General features: G+C 46.0%; 5 protein-coding genes across 5 annotated transcripts; 3 read left to right on the top strand and 2 right to left on the bottom strand.

Moving 5' to 3' along the window:
- Positions 1 to 3,806: 3,806 nt before the first annotated feature.
- Positions 3,807 to 6,636, top strand: F5Y00DRAFT_274793 (uncharacterized protein; the record flags this gene model as incomplete). Its single annotated transcript, XM_048013419.1, has 5 exons — positions 3,807 to 4,404; positions 4,456 to 5,291; positions 5,357 to 5,738; positions 5,824 to 6,260; positions 6,328 to 6,636. 5 exons carry the CDS (start codon positions 3,807 to 3,809, stop codon positions 6,442 to 6,444), a joined length of 2,370 nt encoding a protein of 789 aa, XP_047859808.1. The 3' UTR covers positions 6,445 to 6,636.
- A 4,604-nt stretch (positions 6,637 to 11,240) lies between these two features.
- Positions 11,241 to 11,699, bottom strand: F5Y00DRAFT_267141 (uncharacterized protein; the record flags this gene model as incomplete). The annotated part of the gene is made up of 1 exon (XM_048012037.1): positions 11,241 to 11,699. One exon carries the CDS (start codon positions 11,697 to 11,699, stop codon positions 11,241 to 11,243), a length of 459 nt encoding a protein of 152 aa, XP_047859807.1.
- A 2,255-nt stretch (positions 11,700 to 13,954) lies between these two features.
- F5Y00DRAFT_250069 (uncharacterized protein) lies at positions 13,955 to 15,223 on the top strand. The gene is made up of 3 exons (XM_048009683.1): positions 13,955 to 14,420; positions 14,487 to 15,023; positions 15,138 to 15,223. The coding sequence occupies exons 1-3, from the start codon at positions 14,281 to 14,283 to the stop codon at positions 15,160 to 15,162; spliced, it is 702 nt and encodes a 233-aa protein (XP_047859806.1). The 5' UTR covers positions 13,955 to 14,280; the 3' UTR covers positions 15,163 to 15,223.
- A 209-nt stretch (positions 15,224 to 15,432) lies between these two features.
- Positions 15,433 to 17,583, bottom strand: F5Y00DRAFT_267139 (uncharacterized protein; the record flags this gene model as incomplete). Its single annotated transcript, XM_048012036.1, has 3 exons — positions 15,433 to 16,551; positions 16,606 to 17,089; positions 17,141 to 17,583. 3 exons carry the CDS (start codon positions 17,581 to 17,583, stop codon positions 15,433 to 15,435), a joined length of 2,046 nt encoding a protein of 681 aa, XP_047859805.1.
- Positions 17,584 to 18,145: 562 nt separating this feature from the next.
- On the top strand, positions 18,146 to 20,278 carry F5Y00DRAFT_250057 (UV radiation resistance protein and autophagy-related subunit 14-domain-containing protein). The gene has a single exon (XM_048009682.1). The coding sequence runs from the start codon at positions 18,248 to 18,250 to the stop codon at positions 20,039 to 20,041; it is 1,794 nt and encodes a 597-aa protein (XP_047859804.1). The 5' UTR covers positions 18,146 to 18,247; the 3' UTR covers positions 20,042 to 20,278.
- The last annotated feature ends 5 nt before the right edge of the window (positions 20,279 to 20,283 follow it).

The following is a 20,283-nucleotide window of genomic DNA, read 5'->3' as shown; positions in this document are numbered from 1 at the left end:
TAGCGAGTTTTTACTTTTGTCTTATTCTATGTAAGGTCTTTTCGTCCATAGATACACATCTTTTGGCTGAGTCTCTACCCTTCTAGCCCGGTGCAAAGGCCGCTCTCTTCATAGCGTTGAAGTGGGTTCGAATCCCACTGTGGTCAAACCAAACTGGTCTGACTCAGGTTTTTTCCTTAGGCACGCTGGGCGCTGAAGGTGATTCCATCTCCGTTATAAAAAGGCGTGTTCGACGGTTTTTCCCCTGATCAAAGTTGGCTACCTTGCCCCGAGTGTCACTATCCACGTCTACGCCCCTTACTGATACGTCGACAATCTTTGTAACTCTCCAATATAACACAACATAATACAGGGACCTTAACTAAGAAGTCGCGCAAATTCGATTTAACCCGACGACGCCGACGAAGAAAGCTTGGCGGCTGGGCACTTTTTCGGAATTATTAACGGATATTTATTGGGTTTTATTTGTATAATGGTTCGCGATATGGGTAGGTAGGCAGGTAGGGGCTGGGCATTCTTTACCTTCCCAGGTTCCTTTAAAGTCTTCGCAAGCCTTACCGAGTTCCCACCACTGCGCTTCTTTGAGTGAGGCGCCTTCAAGTTCTCGGAGCTTTTCAAATTCTTCGACGGCCGAGAACAACGTATCGGATTTCGACAGCACCAGAGCCGAGCATGATTCGGACAGCGTCAGAGGCAAGTTTGACATGTTCGACTATCCTTGGGAGAACCCCATTGACGAGATAGTAGAGGACATGGCAGCAAACATCCCTCGCCTTCCCAGCCCCCCAGCTCCCCATCCCTCCCAGTGACCTTGCCCCGAGTGTCATTATCCACGTCTACGCCCCTCACTGACACGTCGACTATATGGGGAGGGGGTGGGTTATCGCGGACCATACTGGAGTTGTGGGAATGTTTTGTTTTTGAATGCAGATTGCGATGAATGGCGCCTATTGGAGCATGGTATTGGAGTTTAGTCATACTTTAACTCTGTTTAGCCATACCTCTTGTTTAGTCATACCTCATGTTTTGGGGCATTTTGCTTTTGGGAAATTTTGTTTTTGGGAAACAACCAGTTGAGGGGGGGCGGTTAAGGTATTTTTTTGGGAGATCAATACATTGATAAGGGGCGGTGGGTGGTTCAATGTATTGATAGGATTCATCATTCGGGAACTGGACAGGATATAGATTGCGTCAATTGAACCTGTCTCACGGCAACACTTTCGTCTTATGTGATATGCTTATGCTATCGTAAACTACTCAAGCCGCTCCTCTACATCGGCGCTTCTTAAGTTCTTCGATACCAAATTTAAATAATATAAATCCCGTAGCTGATCCTTATATGACCAGGTCAAATGACTACGATAAGCCTATAGGTGAAAACAGTTGAGCCTGATAATTAGTGAACAAGACTTGACGCTGTCGCCGTAGGAATCTAGTGGACCTACCTACCTAATTCTGATTTCTGATGATTACCCTGATCCTCTTCGAGTCTACACTAGTTCTTAAATGAATAATAAATAAAATACATATAGAGTCTGCATGATAGATCAAGTTGTACTACTGTAGGTTGATAAATGGTTAATACACAGGAGTTCACGATTTAAGAATGAAGCTATTCACAGTAACGTCTTACTCCTTAATTGTAGGTTTAGCCCCTTAATTTTGGATGTGATTTCTGTGGCTGTGGTGGCATTGTGGCTGGTGCCTTAAGTGTTCCAAGTTAGGTCCATGACAGGTGCTGAGGCGTTGGGATATTGGAATTACGTAATATAGTCACGTGCTATCCGTGGATCAGTCCACACACAAAACACTAATCTCGCGGGGTAGCACCTACACACAATAATCACAACATCTACAACAACAATCATCGTGATAGCCTCATTTCCTTATTCGTATCATTTCCTTATTTCCTTATTGGTGTTGACTACACTACCCTATAACTTGTCAACCGACAACAAGAGAATAACTCTTAACAATCCTCACAAAATTAAATAAATTAGAAATTTACGAAGAACTTTCCACAACCCTTGATTCTGTCACCTGTGATCGCACTTTCGAATTCTAGGGGAATGACGGGAGACAGGGCTAATCTTGGCTAGTATGACATGACCCATCTCTAGGTAATCGTCGGGCAGTCCCGTTAATGTTGTACAACCCCCAGGTTTCATATGAGGTGCCTTAGGTACCTAGGTAGGTATGTATTAATAGGAGAGTATAGGGCTGTTCTAATATCGTAGCATCCCCGTGCGTCCACGCCATCATATCCTTAAATATTTCTACTATTAACCAGAAGCGTCAAGCCGATAGGCTAATAACAATTACCGACATATTATGCATGGAGATTTTGTATTTGCGTCACCGAGATCCGTCGGGCTAAATGTTTGGCTTCGTAGGGACGGCGACAGATTGGGTCTCAACACGTTTTCCATGCCTTGGTTTTATTGACCGTGGATCGGGAAAGTAGGTAGAAATCATTTTCTGGTTACATGTAGGTACCTACTTCAACATTCTGTAAGGCCGCTAGCATTGATCCGAGACGACCAACCCCCGTGGCAAGACAAGGCGGGATAGGACGAGATATTATGATCGATGGTGTCACTGCAGTCTGCAGTCTGCAGTAACCACAACCTCATATTGTTTCAAGGAAAAATAGTGTCGCATTCTCATTCCAAAAGGTGGAAGCTTGTTTTGTCTTGCCAAGCCGAATTAGAGCCGCGCCTTAAATTTTGCGTAATACATATGGGTTTCTTCAAATGTCAAAGTTTACGGGCTAAAAGTTTAGTAGTGCATAGAAGCTTTCGAAAGATCCCCACAACCCCGGGATTCTGTATTCTACATTCCGGGGTAACTGCGGAGGGTAATCGCCGATCGTTGGGAAGAGTTGCGCAAAGCCCCTAGATATTTAAACTTGAGCCAAATGACGTATCTACCTATACAGGACAGAGAGTCTTAATAGGAGGTAGTTATAAGGAATGGAATTGAACGTCATAATCTTTAGAACGCCCCCTCAGGCTACATCGATAGGGCAACTGAAGGGATGTTTTTTAAGCTTTTTGGAACGCATAGCTGGGTCAAAGTTATGTACAGGGTCAAAGCACTATGTAGGTTAGTCCTTGGTGTCCTTACGTAATATATTTTGTGTAACCACCACGCGTCATCTTGTGAGTGCTACCGGGTGATTCTACCAATCATACCTAGGTATCGTCCCCAACCGTGCCTACCTGACTCAACTCTGTTTTAGAAGGTACATGTAAGTACCTTGGAACCTTTAGTAGCTTAGAGAAAGGCAATGGGCATGTGCATGGTTACCAAGTACCTACCTAGGCAAATACCCCAACTCATGTTTGATAAGCTTTATTAAATGCAGAACGCCTCGCGCTGTGATGGCGCATTAGCGTAGAAAGGTGAGCCTACGGGAGCAAAATCGGTATTATTTTAGGTAGAATCCTGCGAGGAAAGGCAGTAACTACCAATACTTAAGCCACAGTTTGACCTCCGCCCGTGCATTTAACTTCGAGTGATGCCCCCCCTGAAACCTTTTGCATCTTATAAACTTACTCTTTAACTTAACTATGACCTTCGAACTGACCTTGGAACTATGAACTCGGAACTATGATTCTAGTCCAAGCGGGAATGAACAAATAGTATTTAACATCTATCAATTACCTATCTCTCATGAAGCATAGCTCCCGCTCCCCCATTTAGTCTTTTCATCGCCACACGCTTTTACTGTTTACCACTCAAGTCTCCTATTTCCCGATTTATCTTATGCCTTGATTTACCTCGTGACATCCTGCTATTATATCATGGAGAAACCAAACAACGTCAACGCAATATCTGGACTGTCGGATGGAGAGGGTAATGAAGCACCACCTAGCTATAATGTCGGAAATGGTGGTATATTCCCTGACCAAGCTCCAACATCGTCAAATGAAGAGTTAAATACCATTTTCGATCATCTTCTGAATTTTACTCCCAAACCCGTTGAAATATCATCTTGGGATTCAAACATAACGCCCGATACTTGCTTGGTACATCTCAAGCTACTTGCTGCCTTACAAAGTTTAAAGGAGGACGTGGGCTACACAGATGGCATTTGGGGTCTCTTCGATGACCGCGTTCTCATACAGAAGGATACGAAGCCCGAAGCTGCTGAAAACGGGCAGAAGCTTGAAGAAGAGACCGTGAAGCGTTTGGCTAGACTCCGAGAGAAGCGATGGGCGCTTTTTGTAGCGAGGGCGGTGGACCGATACGAAACCTGGTGGACTAAACTGTCTAAGAAACATCTAACAGAGAAAAATATGCAAGGCAACTACCGAGAAGAATCCGCCACTGCAATATATGGTACATTTACGTCCAGAGGGATACCCCTCCAATGGGCCGAACATATACTTCCGCCTTTAGGTACGTCAAATCCACAATGAGAGTATATAAAAGCATCACTAATTCTACTAGACATCTTAATGGTCTGGCATGCTCACATGCTTAACCCAAGAGCATATCTTGAGGATTCTATACTATACTGCCTGAATGGTCTATGGACGGCCGGCATGCCATGGCAGCTCATTGACAATGCAATCGATGACAGCTTCAACTATAACGTTTCGCCCGAATGCAAGCAAGCATGGGAACATCTTATAGGCCGGAAATGGGACAATGTTGATGACCCAATGGTCAAAGTACTCAAATGTCCTAGCTGCTCCAAGGCCCTTAAGATACCGTGGACAACGTGCGAACTACCCGAAGAATTTACCGGCGAAGACCCTGGTCTTCTTGGAGAGGGTTATGGAGATGGAAATTTTAAACACACGTGCACCAAATGCGGAAGAACCATCACGAGAGAGTTTCTCGAGGCAGCCAAATTTGTTAAAGACTCACAGAGGCTTCTCTCCCATGGCCGCCCAATGCCTGGTACGATATTAGAAAACGAAACGGGACTACCGCGAGAGGTTCGTGACGCTCGCCAGCAAGAGCGAACATTCCCAAACAGAATTATCAGATTCCGTCTTCGCAGCGAGCTACTGCTATTAATTGACCCTCGTAGAAAACCAGCACCAACGATGAGCGATGTCCGCGTCCTCATTGAGCGCACATTAAGCAACAACAGCGCTGTTAAGCAAATAGAGGGTGTTACAGGGCGTGACTTAGCCAAACGCTATCGTCTCGGCATAGGTGCCAAAGCACACACCCGAAAAGTGATGTCGCGGTACTGCGGGAACTCTTCCCTGTTCGCTCTTGATCTTTGCGGCGCCGTTCTTCGCCAGAGCATATTTGTAGAAAAGATGAACAAGGTATGTCTATGATATTTTGAAGGTCATATTTTTCACGCAAAGTCACAGGCTTACACTACCTATAGATTGACTGGCTCCACAGCCCAACGGCTCGGGATACGATGTCACGACTACTGAGGAAATACAAACGCTTCGTAGATATCATGGCCCGCAATCCTTTGAAAACAGTGGTCCCGACCCTCGACGTCGACTTGGCATGGCACACACATCAGCTCAGCCCTTTTATGTATACCAGGTCTATGTATATAAAGACCCGCCGTCTGATTGATCACGACGACAAGATTGACGAAGACAAGCTATCTACGGCTTTCGAGTGGACAAGCAAGGTGTATCAGGAAACCTACGGCGAGGTTTACTCGGAGTGTACGTGCTGGTACTGCGAGTCGATCCGCGCTTCTCATGTGTCCTCCCTCGGAAGTAAGCTACACATATCGAGAAACGAGAAGGGTAAGTCCATCCTCCTCACTAAAAACTGACATAGCTACCCTGTATATAATAAAATCATTTATTTCCAAGCTGACTTCCCCCTTAGTCTCCGAAACCTTCCACAAATCCGGCAAAGCCGCGCTCTGTCCCCCCGACAGCAGCGCGCACATTTCCGCACACAACGCCGTTAAATTCACCGACGTAAACGCCAGTCGCGAAGTCGTGCGTCGTCGCTTACACGAGACGCACCAGCAGCACCTCAACCGCAACTACGAGCGTGCCCAGAAACGTGCCCATAGAAAGGGCCGCGAGCTCCCACCCCGAGAGGAGTATTACCATTCTTACTGGGGATACCCCTATATGATGTACGGCCCATACCTATATCCCATGTACTTCACACCCGGATGCTACCCTACCGGTGCCCCCGGCGAGGCTGTTGCTGGACAGGGTGCCCAAGGGGGATGTGCGGCAGGAGCCTGTGGGCAAGGGGGTGGGGCGTGTGGTGGAAGTGGAGGGTGTGGAGGGTGCGGAGGTGGTGGTGGCGTAAGTTCTTGTCTGTCTCCTCCTACTACTCAAACCTATGACCGGATACTAATACCACACTTTCTAGTGCGGCTCCTCGGGCGCGGCCTGTGGCGGCCTCGGTGGTAGCTGCGGAGGTGGCGGCGGCGGCTGTGGCGGAGGTGGAGGTGGAGGAGGTTGTGGTGGCGGCGGAGGGGGATGTTAAACGAGACGCCGATATGTCTATTCTGCCTGATGTTTGTTTTTTCTATTCTAGATTGGAAAATGATGTGTTAAGTACCGAGGTAGCTAGTTGGAGTTAGGTGATGGGTGTTTTGTGTTTCCTAGCTATGGATCATGTTTGAGATACCTAGGATATATGGATGGGATGACTGTGTGAAACAGTGGACTGGGAAAGACTATAGTGATGTTTTTGTTTAAGTTAATAAACCTACGCCATATGATGAGTTTAGATAGATATATGCTCTTATTATTGTAATTGTGTGGCTCGTTACCTTGCCGGTTTTTATGTTTTATCTCTTGTAGTGGTTTAATAGGGGTAATAGGGGTTGTTTACGTAAGCATATATTAGGATTACATAGTGGCATATGCGGAGTTCAGGAGGTCAGAGGCATGCTTTGGTGTAATGCGCTTGGCGTTATAAGCCATAACCGTACGCGTGGATGGCAATGGCGACTTGTTTGGCGTCCTTCGAAATCACCGGGGCTCCGGACTAGCCCGGTAAGAATGGTTAACCCCTCATCCAATGGTTGTGTTACGAAGGGTTCTAGAGCCTACGGCCGAAGGTAGAGATACGACACTTCAGCATATGTGGCTTATCCATGGGTTATTCGAGGTTATACTGAGTATCCTTCAATTGATACCTAGTCTAAAACGTCAACTGGTGCTGCTATAACAGATTTTACAACAACCAGGGAAAGGAAGGGATATAGGTCTCAGTAACAACATAAAACACCACGTACGACCATAGGATTTGGAAAATTCGGGATCCCGTCCGCTCTCCCCTAGACAAGCCAAATACCGCCGGACTAGTAGTTGGGTCGGTGACGACCAGCGAATCCCTGGTGTTGTACGTTTTATTTTTGTATTTTTGCGTTTAATCCCTCCATTCCAGTTTTTGTTATTTATTGTGAGAAAGTAGACTCTCACGCTGAAGAATCTAACCTGTATTGGGTTCCTAAGGTATTTGGGTTAGTAGTGACTACGCCACGGGTCAGGGGTATTGGCTTAGATCATTGCTGAGGTCTCGATACATTATATTGATTACTTGAAATTATCCTACGAATTCCCTACCCGATATCTCTCCCTAAAAACCCATTCCCGTATGATATCTCTCCCTAAAAACCCATTCCCGTATGGTATCTGTTAATGCCCTGCCAAATGTCCGTTTTCGCGCAGCTGCTCCATCTGGGCTTCCATCCGAGCTAGAGCTTCATCAATCTTTTGAATTAACTTTTGAATTGACTCAGCAAGGCGGCTGGAATCGTCGGGATTGCCAGCCGTCGTCTCCACCACACTACTGTCAACTAAGGTGTTATTCTCCGGGGCGGGTACAGGGAGGAGAGGAGTGCTGTGGTTATTTTGGAACAATAAAGCAACAGGAGGAGGCGGAGGATTGGCATTGGCATGGGCTACCGCACGTTCCGAAGTTTCCCGATAGAATTGACGCTGTTCATCCAGTGTGGGCTCTTCGCCGAAAAGGTGGTTGAAGGTGCTGCGGATGTTGTGAATTTGGTTGGCGGTGCCGGGGATGTCGTAAATTGGATCCATTTTGAATGAAAGCTTTAGAAGCTAACGTGGTAAATATAGGATAGCTAGAAATTGTATAGAGTTTGATGTGTTCGTGTGTGTGTGTGTGTGTGTATGGGTATGCTGATAGATTTTCCGTTGAGATGTCTTTATGAGTGCTCTGTGGAAACCTGGTAGATAGAAAGGAAATATGGCACCTCGAAAAATTCGGGGATGGGCAAGGTCTTATATGGGCTTTCTCAGTCTCTTCAGCGAGAATGGACGGGTTAGCAATAGTAAGGTTTAGCATCTTACGTGTACGATGTGGCGGGCTTTCATAAGATTAGAGACATAACGGTGATTTGACTAGAATAACCTGATATCTTGGCACTCACTGTGTATTTCGAAAGTATATCTGGTTAGTTTGGCGTTGCTTGGACGTGAAACTTCTTGTTAGCTTGCTTACCCCGACCACCCAGCATAATAGCGGCCTAAATAGTGTCAAACGAGTCGTCAACGTAGAATAGAAGTTACTTGGGCATTTAGGTGGAGATCGGTGCTCAACTCGTTCGGTTCAAGGTGTGGGAGAACATCCATACGACAAGATCAATGCCATCAGACCCATAGAGTTCGGGTTAATATAAGCAATATAGGATAATGTGTTTATGTGTCTACGTAATAATGGTTATTCTCAAACGAATCGACTAAGCCACTCGCTATCAGAATCTTATACATCGTGAAACCAGAAAGTATGTTTCGAGCCAACGATAACTATATGCAAGTAACTCCAGCCACAAAAGTAATATTTCAAGCTATATAATGTGAAGACGAATAGGAAGCTTCGGACTACAGAAAGCTCACCTGGCCGTCACCTAGCATGGAGAATTGTCAGGCTTGCCAAATTAAAAATATCTTACAATTGACTCTACGAATAGGTTGAGAAAATCTCAGTTATGTCCTCGGGTGTGGGCGTGCTGTATAGTGCCATGTACTCGATTCGAGGGTCTGAGCAATTATCTCTACGCCCTCGCTAGTACGGTAAATAAACGTTTCTAGTATGTCCATAAAGTAGTTGCCGGTGAAACATCGTACGATAAATCTCTTATATTCACTTATTGATTTCCAATTGATCTCAAATTCCGAGGACGCCAGGCCTCGCACCAGCGTTTGATATAGGCCACCAAGTACTTATTTACTTCGTGAAAGTTCCCCTGAAAATTACCTGAGGGGTTTAGACAAGGTGGTGAAGACCACCAACATTTACCATCATAGCGGAGATGTATAATAGGTAAGTATCTATCACATGTAGTTCGAGCATTTGTCGTATTCGATTATTGGTGGTGGTGTAAAGCGTACAGACGTTAGGCGAGTTCGGCCGCCCGTCCAATGGTTGAATTAAAGTTAGCGCGATCTATGGGGGTGTTTAAAAGAGAGAATGTTATAAATTAAGATTTTAACGGTAGAAAATTCAATTTGAAAAGTTTTTAAGCTCGAGCCACTCTTTTTCGCTATGGCCCTACCACCTGCCCAACACCTGTGTGGCTTTGATCACCTCTGTCGTCATTAGTTCGCCACCTGCCCGTCGTCTGCCTCTTCGAACTTTCCTTTTTTCTTGACGTTGGTGTGGCTTGGGCACCTATTAGCCCCGAGAAGAAAAATGATAAAGTACGTATTTGTATTTTAATTCACCCTCCCAACTTGTTTGATTGGGTATGTAGGTACCTAGGTAAAGAGCTATTTTGATATTTAATCGACTTCCAGTATGATCATACTTGTTCGGCAATGTATAAGGCGGTCTTTAAATTATAGGTAGTACAGCTCGTACTTAGTTCCTAAATTGACACTATCATACACTCAGGTCTCTTGCACCTTAAAATGAATCGTCGTATTTTTACGTGAAATCTTTTTAGCACAATATTATTCACCTTTTTTAGCATGGGTCTCGTACGTGGCATAGGCCCGATTAGATGCCCCTAGCAGACGTCATCAACAATATTTAAAAGGCTATTGTTTCGTGATGTATCAGTATTTTTAAGGTAATTTAACGACGACAAGGCATAACTTTATATGCCTAAGGTTTACTTTGGGATATTGTTTAGGATATATAGGTATAGGATATTGTGTTGAATGCGAGTAAACACTTCCTATTTGGGATACATGCCTTGGTACCTTATAGATAATTTTCCTGCCTTATAAAAAGCAGTAAAAGGTAAAAGGAAACGGTTTACAATATGTATAATTTTAAGGCTTCTTTATTACTTAGGTTTCGAAGGTATAGGAAATATGATTTAGCCGTATAATAGCAGTAAACTATCGTAAAGGTGCCTTCCGGTTTCATAAAGGGTAGGTTATGTTAATATTGTACTATAGGCAAGCTAAAGAAGGTTTAACTATGCTGGAAGCCACTTGGAAACGTTGTGTATGTGGTTTTGTTATTGTGTGTTTAAGATTAAGTGATTCTAAGGGTATACCGAGTGTAGTTAAAGACGACTAAAGACAACTAAGTACAAGAGGGATATAAGATGGGCTAGGATAAGTTACGATAACCTCGTTTGGTCCTGTTTCGCTGGGTCTGGGTTATTCCCAACGAGGGAGTTTGGCCGTGTGTGGTGGGACTACGGAATTACTACCAGCTATACTAATAATTACTGGGCCTTGCCCAGTAATACTAAACTTTACTCAATTAACATCGTTTACACCCCTCAGTCGCTAATATATAATAGAAATAAAAATAGTATAGAAATATGGTGCGGTGTAAACATTAGGCTTTTGTGTTGCCCGGGGGGTAACCTCTAGTATTCAATAATTATTTCAAACCTAGTCATTATACATAAGATATATCAATCCTTAAAGGTGGCAATATCATTAGGTAATGTCAGCCAAGTAAAAGTTATCTTGTTTCTTGACATATACATCGCCAACATTATGTCCATACCCAAGACGATTTCTGACGCCCTATGAAATACCGCCCGCCCCTCTCCGATAATGAATGTAGTCATAAGTACACCAAAGCTACAGGCACGCATTCCTAGTCCACCAAAGACTTCCTTTCCCCGAAATTAATTTACCATATCCCAGTCCTAGTTAAACTAAATAGTAACTTCACAACAAGAAATTTGCTAGGGGATTCAAGGTTAGCGATTAGAAGTTTAATAAAGAACAAGAGCGTTGAAATATGTGTTATGGGTTCATATATTCAAAACGCCGGCACCTTACATAAAAAGGGAGAGAAAGGGGATAAGAAAAAAGGAGGCTTATATATGACCAAATTACTCACCATCTTGCGACAAAATATGCGGCCCAGAACCACCAGAGAGCACCATGCATCCATGAAGCAGACGGGGTAAAAGGAGTGCAGAATATATACACACATATGGCGAAAATGCCCGCCAGTTGAGGTTGAGTAGGACTGGCGGTTGCGTGTTGGTCTTCGGGCGTTATTTCAATGAAATTATCAATGGCCACCACAAAGAATGAAAACATAATAAATAGAAAATATAGGGCGCCTAGATCCTTTCTATCACGGGGCGTTTGAGCGATAGAATCGAGGTCGCGTAGAAGACGGAGCGTCGAGGCCACGATAAGTACTATGAGAAAGAACCAGCGCCGTGAGTTTGAGAATTGTCCGGGGGCCATGGGGGAATAATTTGTCACGGCAGATCTCCTGGAAGGGATTTGGTTCTTGAGTGTGTAGTAAGTCCTCCTGCTGCGATAACGCCGAGAGTCTGCCATGTTTCTCGTTGTTGAGGGTGTAGTTGGAGTTTGATGACTGGATACCTGAGTAGGAATTTTGAGGATACTAAGGGCACTGGGTATAGATATTTGTAGAAGCGGCTTGTGACTGATGGTGGGCGATGGCAGGTCTTAATACTTATATTTATACCATGAGCTGAGAGTAGCTTTGAACTTTTTTCTTTTGGAACAATTAAAGTAAGAGTACGATGACTATGAAAAAGACATTTGCTAGCGACTAAGAAATAGAAACTCAATCCAGAGTCACCACAACCCTAATAGAGAACCACGTTGCTATAACCCCAGAATCGGCCCGTTTTAGAAGTATAAAAGCTATGAAGAGAAAATTGAGCGGTTTCACGATTAGCCTAGGTGATAACTTTCGCCAAACCGCGAGTTAATTCAATCCATTCCATTGTACCTACCAAGGTTGGGGCTAAAGTCTTGGACATCTGAGCTTGAAAAAGCCAAGTGTAAGTATCAGAGACCGCACGGTCTTGGCCAGGCTACAAGTGGATAGTATTGCTCTGAGTGCAGCCGTAAGCTACTTGAATTCAGCGAAAGGCGATTTTCAGCTTGGCGTGTGGGTGATACAGTATTAATAAGTCAAGAGACGGGGGAAAATATTGAAATCTATAATCTTTTAGTACTAGAAAGCCTCGAATCGCGCGTATAGACGAACTTCGTATTCGTGGAAGCTAGTCGGACATATCATCTCTTGTAAACTCAGGCATAACTACAGGTAGAAAGGTAATCCGATATATGTCATGTGTTAGAGACGGTTGAAAAGGCCCGAGCCTCGATTTACACTATTTTAGGCTCAGTTATAGGTACCTCATTCTGCATTTACAGTACGCCCCCTGTAATAATGTTATTCAGCGGACCCCTAGAGCTACTTCGCCGAGATCCTGAAGCATATATCTATTGCCGCCCTGGGAGGTCGTTATAGTTTTCTGAAAACGTTGTTTCGGAATATTCTATGCTATAAAACCCTGGTATAGTAGTTGAGATGCTTTAAAGGGCGTTGTTCTATTCAGAATTCGAAGCCCTGTTTTGTATCGTGCACGTCCGAAAAGGTAACATTATTTCAGGGGGGTGAACTGTACATAGTTTCCTCAACGAAATCAGTTGATCTAAGTTACTAATACCACTCCCCTGTAAACTCGATAGATAGCTACATCAAATAGCTAACGAGGTAGTATGGAATGACAATCAAATGTAACAAGGTTGCCTAGCCGTAATCCGTGGGCAATGATAAGTGAGGTATGCGGAACACATGCCGAGCACTCCTAGGTATAGGTAAGCGAGATACTTCTATTTTTATCCTCGGAGAGGAAATGATTTTCGAAAAGCTGCCCGGCGTACCATCAGGCAATGTAGGGTTGAATCCATGCGCGGATGAATGTGCGGTCAAGCGTAACAGTACTTGAGGGAGGATACTGGAAAAATAGAGATTACACATTTTGCCAAATCCATAGATGTAGGACTTACTGACAACACACCAGGCAACTTACTCCTGGAATTAGGTTACGGCTTGGCTTTTTTTCTTTTTCTGTTACCCCGAGGCAATTATCTGCAGGCATGCGGCGGAGATAATGTCGCACTGCAGTCCTGCATCCCGGACCGTGGGCACGGGACAATGGGTAACCCAGTTGTCGGGATTTGGAGGACAGGGCTATTCGTTACTACTATAGTAGGTACACCTTTCTATTTGCAATCAGGCACTAGATATCGTGTCCTGTCCGAGAGTAATGTTGAGCATCGTCTACCGTATGTTTTTGAAACTTAATATGACATATCACTTTTTCAAATTTGGCGCCGAAGAAAAAAAAAATCGAGGCGAGAAAAGGCAACACGCCTCTGGCTATTCACCGTGTGCCACGACGAGCGTTGGTTACACAGCCTGACCGTGAAACGAGTTCATGCATGACCGCGCTGCCAATTTCACATATATTTGCATGATGTGGAGATGGAGAGACGCTGCGCGCCGTATCATTCTCTTTTGCCTAACATCGTGATGGTGTCACCGCTCTTTGCGCCATCTGTAGCGAATACTGGGGCGTCGGCAGCGCTCGGAAGTATGTCGCGTAGGGACTGAGTGGTTACTACGGCGCAGTGACAGGATCCAGATCATCGGGTCTCAGTACCGGCCATTTGGTTCGCACCTCATGTCGCTAACGCGAGGCCTGCATATTATTGAGAGGCGTGATTGGGTGCTTGGACACTATCCTTGTAGTAATATTTATGCAATGAGACCGGGGTATTCTGCCGTGACCAACAGGATGAGTTCCCCCGGGAGCCTTTCCGTACCGCTGGGTCTCCGCGGAGAGGCAACGACTAAATAATGTCCCACCTATTCCCAAGAGATTGGGTCGCGGCTTAAGCTTTTGATCAGCATCTAGCACCATGGGGGTCTTCGAGCCGCATTCTAAGTTGAAGATTACCCTTCGGACTTATATACTGTTAAATATTCTAGAAGTATTAAAAGGGCGCTCAAAGTCGCGTTTAGTTAGGATGCTTCGACATAGCTTCATTCAACTACGCTTATATATCAATCAATTCAATGAATCTCTTATGAAAAATGACCGTGGCAGAGTTCGATGATATTGAGTACGAGGGGATCGGAGGAGATAGCCACATCGACGTACGAAGCGAGCGATGCTTCCGTGACCATTCCCCCGGTGACACCGTCATCAGCTTGAGTGATGATGGACAAGCGCTGTAAGACATAATCTGTACTTTCACTATTATTAACTCGTTAAAATTCCCGGCTGACTTCTATGGTAGTTACACTTATCCTATCCCTTCCTTTCACGCCTTATCTCAGAGTCACCCAAGGCCAGACCTGAGTTCTCAGCAAACGCAATCTCATAGGAACTATAACGGTGTCACCGAGACCGAAAGCCCGGGCGGTCCAAGGATATTATGCTATGATACCCTCATCTCTATACAACAACATGAGCAGCCAGGCTCGGTACGCGGACTATCGCCACTAACAAGATATCGGCGTGACACACAGGGGCACGAGAGGCTCGCTCTAGGAATGAAAGCCGAAGACCTTGGATCACATCTTGATCTAGAGAGCCCTCCACCATGTTCCAAGAAAGCGAACGGAGTTTTGAAATGTAGCAAACCTTCAATAATATCATCGTTACACCTAAGCCCAGCATCACACCAAACTCCAAGCTCGAGCCCAATTCCGTCCATGGATCCCGAAACTTCGTCGGCCGCCGAGCAACTTCGCGAACTGTTAAATGTGATCGAGACCCCAGGGTGGGATGAAGATGTATCTCCAGAAGAGCAAGCCGAGTATCTACTGAGAACGTATGTCTACCCTTCTTCCCTCCCTGAAACCCTTTCTTTATCCAACTTAGCCAACGACGCAAAGAAATTAGCTAAGATGCCGTGTCAAGTACGAAGCTGAAGCGACGGGTCCAGTCTGAGACGAACCCGAGAGAGATAAAGCCGCCCAAGGTTCGCAAGCGGAGTCGACGGACTAGCAAAGACCGGCAGTCATCGTCAACCTGAGGAATAGAGGTGGTCAGTATTGTAGTCCGAGAAATATGATTATAGAATTTTTTGATAATTGGAAGATGACTTGAGACACTTAAGGGTGAAAATACTTTTACTTTTGGTTATGAGTTCCCTCGATGCTTTTCATTAAACACTTGTGTGAGACGTCTATCAATAACTCTTGCCATTGTAGTCGTCGTTGTCTTCACCATTTAGATAACTAGTTCGCCTCAACTACCTTATTCTCCAAAAGGTATGACCTCCCAAATTCGTAGCCATCATAATAGCAATTACGACGATGATGATGATCATCACCATCGACCCAAGACCCCGGAACACGGATAGGTGGGTCCTCGACCAGTTTCCAGAACTCGCCAACATAATCATCTATGGGCCGGCAAAAATAGAATTCCCAATCTTCAGGGTTTGGGCCAAATTGGAAGTCGACGAGATGGCTTTCATCATAGTAATCAATGGCAGTACTATAATTCTTTTCGACGAAAATCTCGTGTTCACGTCGTCCATAGGCTTCTAGGTCAACACCAGCCTGCTTCAGTGCCTCTAGCCACCCCCTCGCCAGTTTAGAAATAGGATATGATTGTGTCGAGGTCCGAATGACACAATAAGCACACCTTATTCCCTGAAGCATGTTTACCATGGCTGTACCCCTAGTCTCAAGCGGGTATTCTTCACATGAACTGAACGCATGTATGTCAGGAGTCTCCTTAATTATGTCGACTGCAAATGCGAAACAGCCACGAAAACCCGCATCCGAGTAATTTATTTCAATCGGCATAGGGAATGCTGGACAACCCGGGAGTGAAGTAACTGTAATGAGCCCTAATTTGAAAGCGACTTCGGTAATAATCGAATGGAAGTCTGGACAGGAACGAATGGCTTGGGGATTGGTACTCCACTCCGGCTCAAGAATTAATTTGGCTACTTCAATGCTTGCTAAAGACCTTAGGGATATCTTGGCTTGCTTTAGTCGCGAACGGAGTGAAGTACTTCGATGAGACGGACATAGATATGGGAGCACTGCCAGGTAAACCTCTGGGTCTAAAAAGGGGGAACAAGTGCATGTAGAAGACGGATCGTGAACAGAGTCATCATATTCGGGAACCTCGGGCTCCCCGAAAATAGGTCTGATAAGGGACGCGTCCGAAGTAACCTCTTTAATAAAGGAAGATGTCCCTGGGCTCATATTAGAGAGTATGATATCAGAGAGTATGATAAAGGCATACATATTACTGTCTGCAGTCAAATTCTCTGTATTATTACTTAGGTTAATCCTAATCAGATACTCCACTGCTTCAACGTTTTGTCCTAAAAGTGCGGACTGACAAAATCGAAAAGATTAGCGTTGGAAGCCATTCGAATTCATATCTCTTACATGGAGTAAAGTCCATCCATTACTACTATAGTCGTATGGAGATGCCAACCCTACGTCAAAGAGCCTCTGAATATCCTGGGGGGATCCGGACTGTACTAGCGAGAAAATTTCACTATCCCACGGAATGCACCTGTAGGACCTCAGGTTCCATTGCCAAGCTCCATTCGCCCTAATGCTATGTAGTTCCCATGATCGATATGAGAACCATGCTGGTGCTTGGAATAGAATTCTGCTGCCTGTCGCGAAAGACTCGATACAAACTCTGCCAAAATAGTTAGGACGCGTCCGTCTTGTTCTATATATCCAGCGAGGTTTCGTAGATACGTCGCCGGTATCTTGTTGCTCATGGTGTAACCTTGAAACCGTCTGCACCTCCGCCTTGGATGCATAATCGGGTGCTTGTTGAGGCTCATATTGATTTCTACGGAAGGTAAGGGTGGTGAATTTCTGGATGATGATATCAGGTTGCACCTGGGTGAGCGCGCTGAAAGGTGTTTAGCCACGCTATAGGACATCTACATGACGCGCTACTTACACGAGATAGGACTGCTGAGCTAATGTCAACATTCGGACAGCCTTTTCAAGCCGTCTTTCTAGCTTCTTGATGGAATCCTTCTGAAGTAGGACCTTGACTGCTTTTATCTTCCTCCAACCCTTTTTGGCACTACTGATTTCGAGATTTAACTCCTCAACCATTGCAGTTAGGTTCTCGAGAGCCTTGCGACAATATCTGGATGTTGACTTGGAAGCTAGGTCATCCCAGAGAATCGACGGTAGTTCGACCTTATTGAAACCATTTTCGACTTCCCATAAGACGGGATCTAGACAGTCAAGCTGATCCATGAGGTCAGTAATATCATCAGGGACGTCTTTTACTTCGTCCCAAAGTTGCTTCAGTTTAACCGCTGTGCCGCCAACCTGAATAGCGATCTGCGCAACGGCAATACCGTTGGCGGCAACCCCAAGGGCTTCAGCCATGAATACCTAATTTAGGTCAGCAATGAAAGTGTTGAATATGGAGAAATGCTATAGCAAAAATGAACATTATCAGTTTAGAGAGAATTATTGAGATTGTCTCAGAGATGTGACCTGGGTTTATGACGTGGAAATCTGAAATACACTGCCTCAAGGCTTTTTTCCTCAGCTCTTAAAACGCGTATTCTTCAGCTCTTGTAACGCGCCAACAGGAGGGTGAAAAATGTAATATTAAATGGATTACGGGGAAACAACAGCTGCATTGAAAATATGATAGGCTCTCCATAACCACGTAGCAGCCTATTAAACATAGCACATTGTCCATTTAAATCTGATTGACCGAAGCACGTAGACTATTGAGATATTAGACCAAAGTTCAGTTCAGTCTGACTTCAGTTGAAGAATGTCTTTAAGAGATATGGATAGGTGCATTATTATGCATTTATAAAGGTATTCATTTGAGAAGGATACTTGCATTTATCGCAAAGATACCTAAGTACTTGGACATTAGGTAATTAAATCTCCATCATCCAGGGCTTAATTGATTAATTCATTAACTCGTCATCACTAAATCAAACCCTCAAACCCTCAAACCACCAAACAACCAACTCTGACCCATGACCTTCCTCATGCGCCCGCTGCCCACGCAGCAAGCAGCACAACTACAATGCTGCCTCAGAACCGGCGCCTACGCCATCTTCAAGGCATCTACCTCCGGAACCTGAGCTTTACCCGACCCCACGGTAGGGCTGCCGACGATCTCGAGGCCGACCTCCCTTCCACCAAGCTCCAGCCTCTTCACGATGGAACCCCCCAGCTTCACCACTCCAAGTCCTCCGGGAGTCTACTACCCCGGCCAGCCAATTTCCGACGACGCAGCACGACGCTCGCTAATATCAGCCCTGTCACGCGTCAGAAGCAGTTGGAATACACCGTCGAGAGTAGAGCTGCCGATGTGTTTTTCTCCCTGCACTGCCACGATGGCGAAGAACCCGTTTATATTAGCGAAGTAGGCGAGCGTGCGATGAACTTCAATTTCCGATTTTTCGACCTGTCGCAAGCTGGACCGACAGTCACAAGGAGACATCAATTCATAATAAAGATATGGGCCAAGAAGCAGCAATCGTGGGGTTTGCTCTTGACTGAAAACGTCGATCTGCGTTCCCTGAACTACCTCGGGACCCTACGAAACCACCAATTCCCCCCCAACTGCCTCGTCTTCCAACTCCTCGATGGCCCGTACTCCTTCGAGCTCTCGAGCCAGACTCCCGAGCCGAAACAGGCCCCTCCTCTACCCACCTCTTCCTACAATGCGCTCATGAAACTCTCCAACCTCGATAATTCCATCCAAGACGCCCTAGCTACGCGCGAAGCCCTCACCGCGCAAATAAACTCACTTCTCGAGCGCTCGCCTCCAGACGCCGTTCCCAAAACCGAAGACGCAGCCCAGCTCGCCTCGAAATACGTAGCCTCCCAGGTCCGCATTCTCCGCGCAGCTCAAGCCCGGAAAGCCGATCTCCAAGCCTCGATCGAAGCTCGTCGTGCCGCCATCCGCGAAGGCCGCGCCGCGCAGGATAGAGCCGCCGAGGACGTCAAGCACGCGCAAGCTAAACTCCCCGCCTCTCTCGCCCCCCTATCTTCCACGCGGGAAAGCATCCACGGCCAACGCCGACGTATATGCGAGGACCTAGCACGGATCTTCCCCATTGTCCCCGTCCCCTCCGGCGAGCCCCTTTCTTTCAGCATCTGCGGCGTCGCCCTACCCAACACAGACTACGACCCGACTTCATCCTCCTCGACGGAGGACTCCATGGCCGCGGGGCTGGGGTACGTAGCGCAGCTAGCGCACCTGCTGCAGTTTTACCTTTCCGTGCCATTACCATACACGCTGTCCCTCTTCGGCTCCCGCAGCAGCATCCGCGACGATATCTCGCTACTCCCAGATTCCCAGCGCGAATTCCCGCTATTCCTGCGCGGCGGCGTTACCGGCCAGTACCGCTTCGACTACGCGTGGTTTCTACTCAACAAAGACGTCGAGACCCTGTGCGCAGCGGTTGGGCTGAAAGTCGTGGATATACGGCATACGCTGCCAAATCTGAAGTACTTGCTTTACGTATGCAGCGCGGGCCGCGACGAGGTGCCTGAGCGGAAACGCGGTGGGGTACGGGGTCTATGGGCGGGACGGATGAAGACTAAGGGAGGAAGACTGACGGCGGATGACGGTGCCAGTGTAAGTACGGCTGGCAGTCGCCCCGGAAGCGCGGATAGCGAGGCGATAGGGGGCTCTAAGCCGAGGGAGCAGTTGATGGGGCGGGCAGCCAGTAGAGAAGAAAATAGCAGTAGTGTGGACGGGAATGGGATACGCTCGGGAAGTAGTACTATTGGACTACCGTTTGATGAGAGTGCGAAGCTTAGTTTGAGGACGAAGGGAATGAGGGAGAATATTGGGGCTCACGCTTGATAGTGAGAGCTTGAAGTAAGGCGAGGTGAGAAGAGATGATACGAGGAGAAAGGAGAGAGGTGCGAAAATTAGATACCCCTTGAAAAGTTGAAATAAGAAAAGAAAACGAATAGGAGGAGATAAGAGTAGGAATAGGAAAAAGATAGAAGAGGTAATTTAGGCGTAGTAATGTATATAACCCCCAGGGGCAAACGTTTGTATTACATCCGTATATCCATGGCCCCTTTTCTTGGGTTATGCTA

The sequence above is a fragment of the Daldinia vernicosa genome (assembly GCF_022497035.1).
Source record: "Daldinia vernicosa strain CBS 139.73 unplaced genomic scaffold F5Y00scaffold_97, whole genome shotgun sequence".
Lineage (NCBI taxonomy): Eukaryota > Fungi > Ascomycota > Sordariomycetes > Xylariales > Hypoxylaceae > Daldinia > Daldinia vernicosa.
Note: the sequence above shows the minus strand (reverse complement) of the source record. Positions and strands in the feature narration are given on the sequence as shown.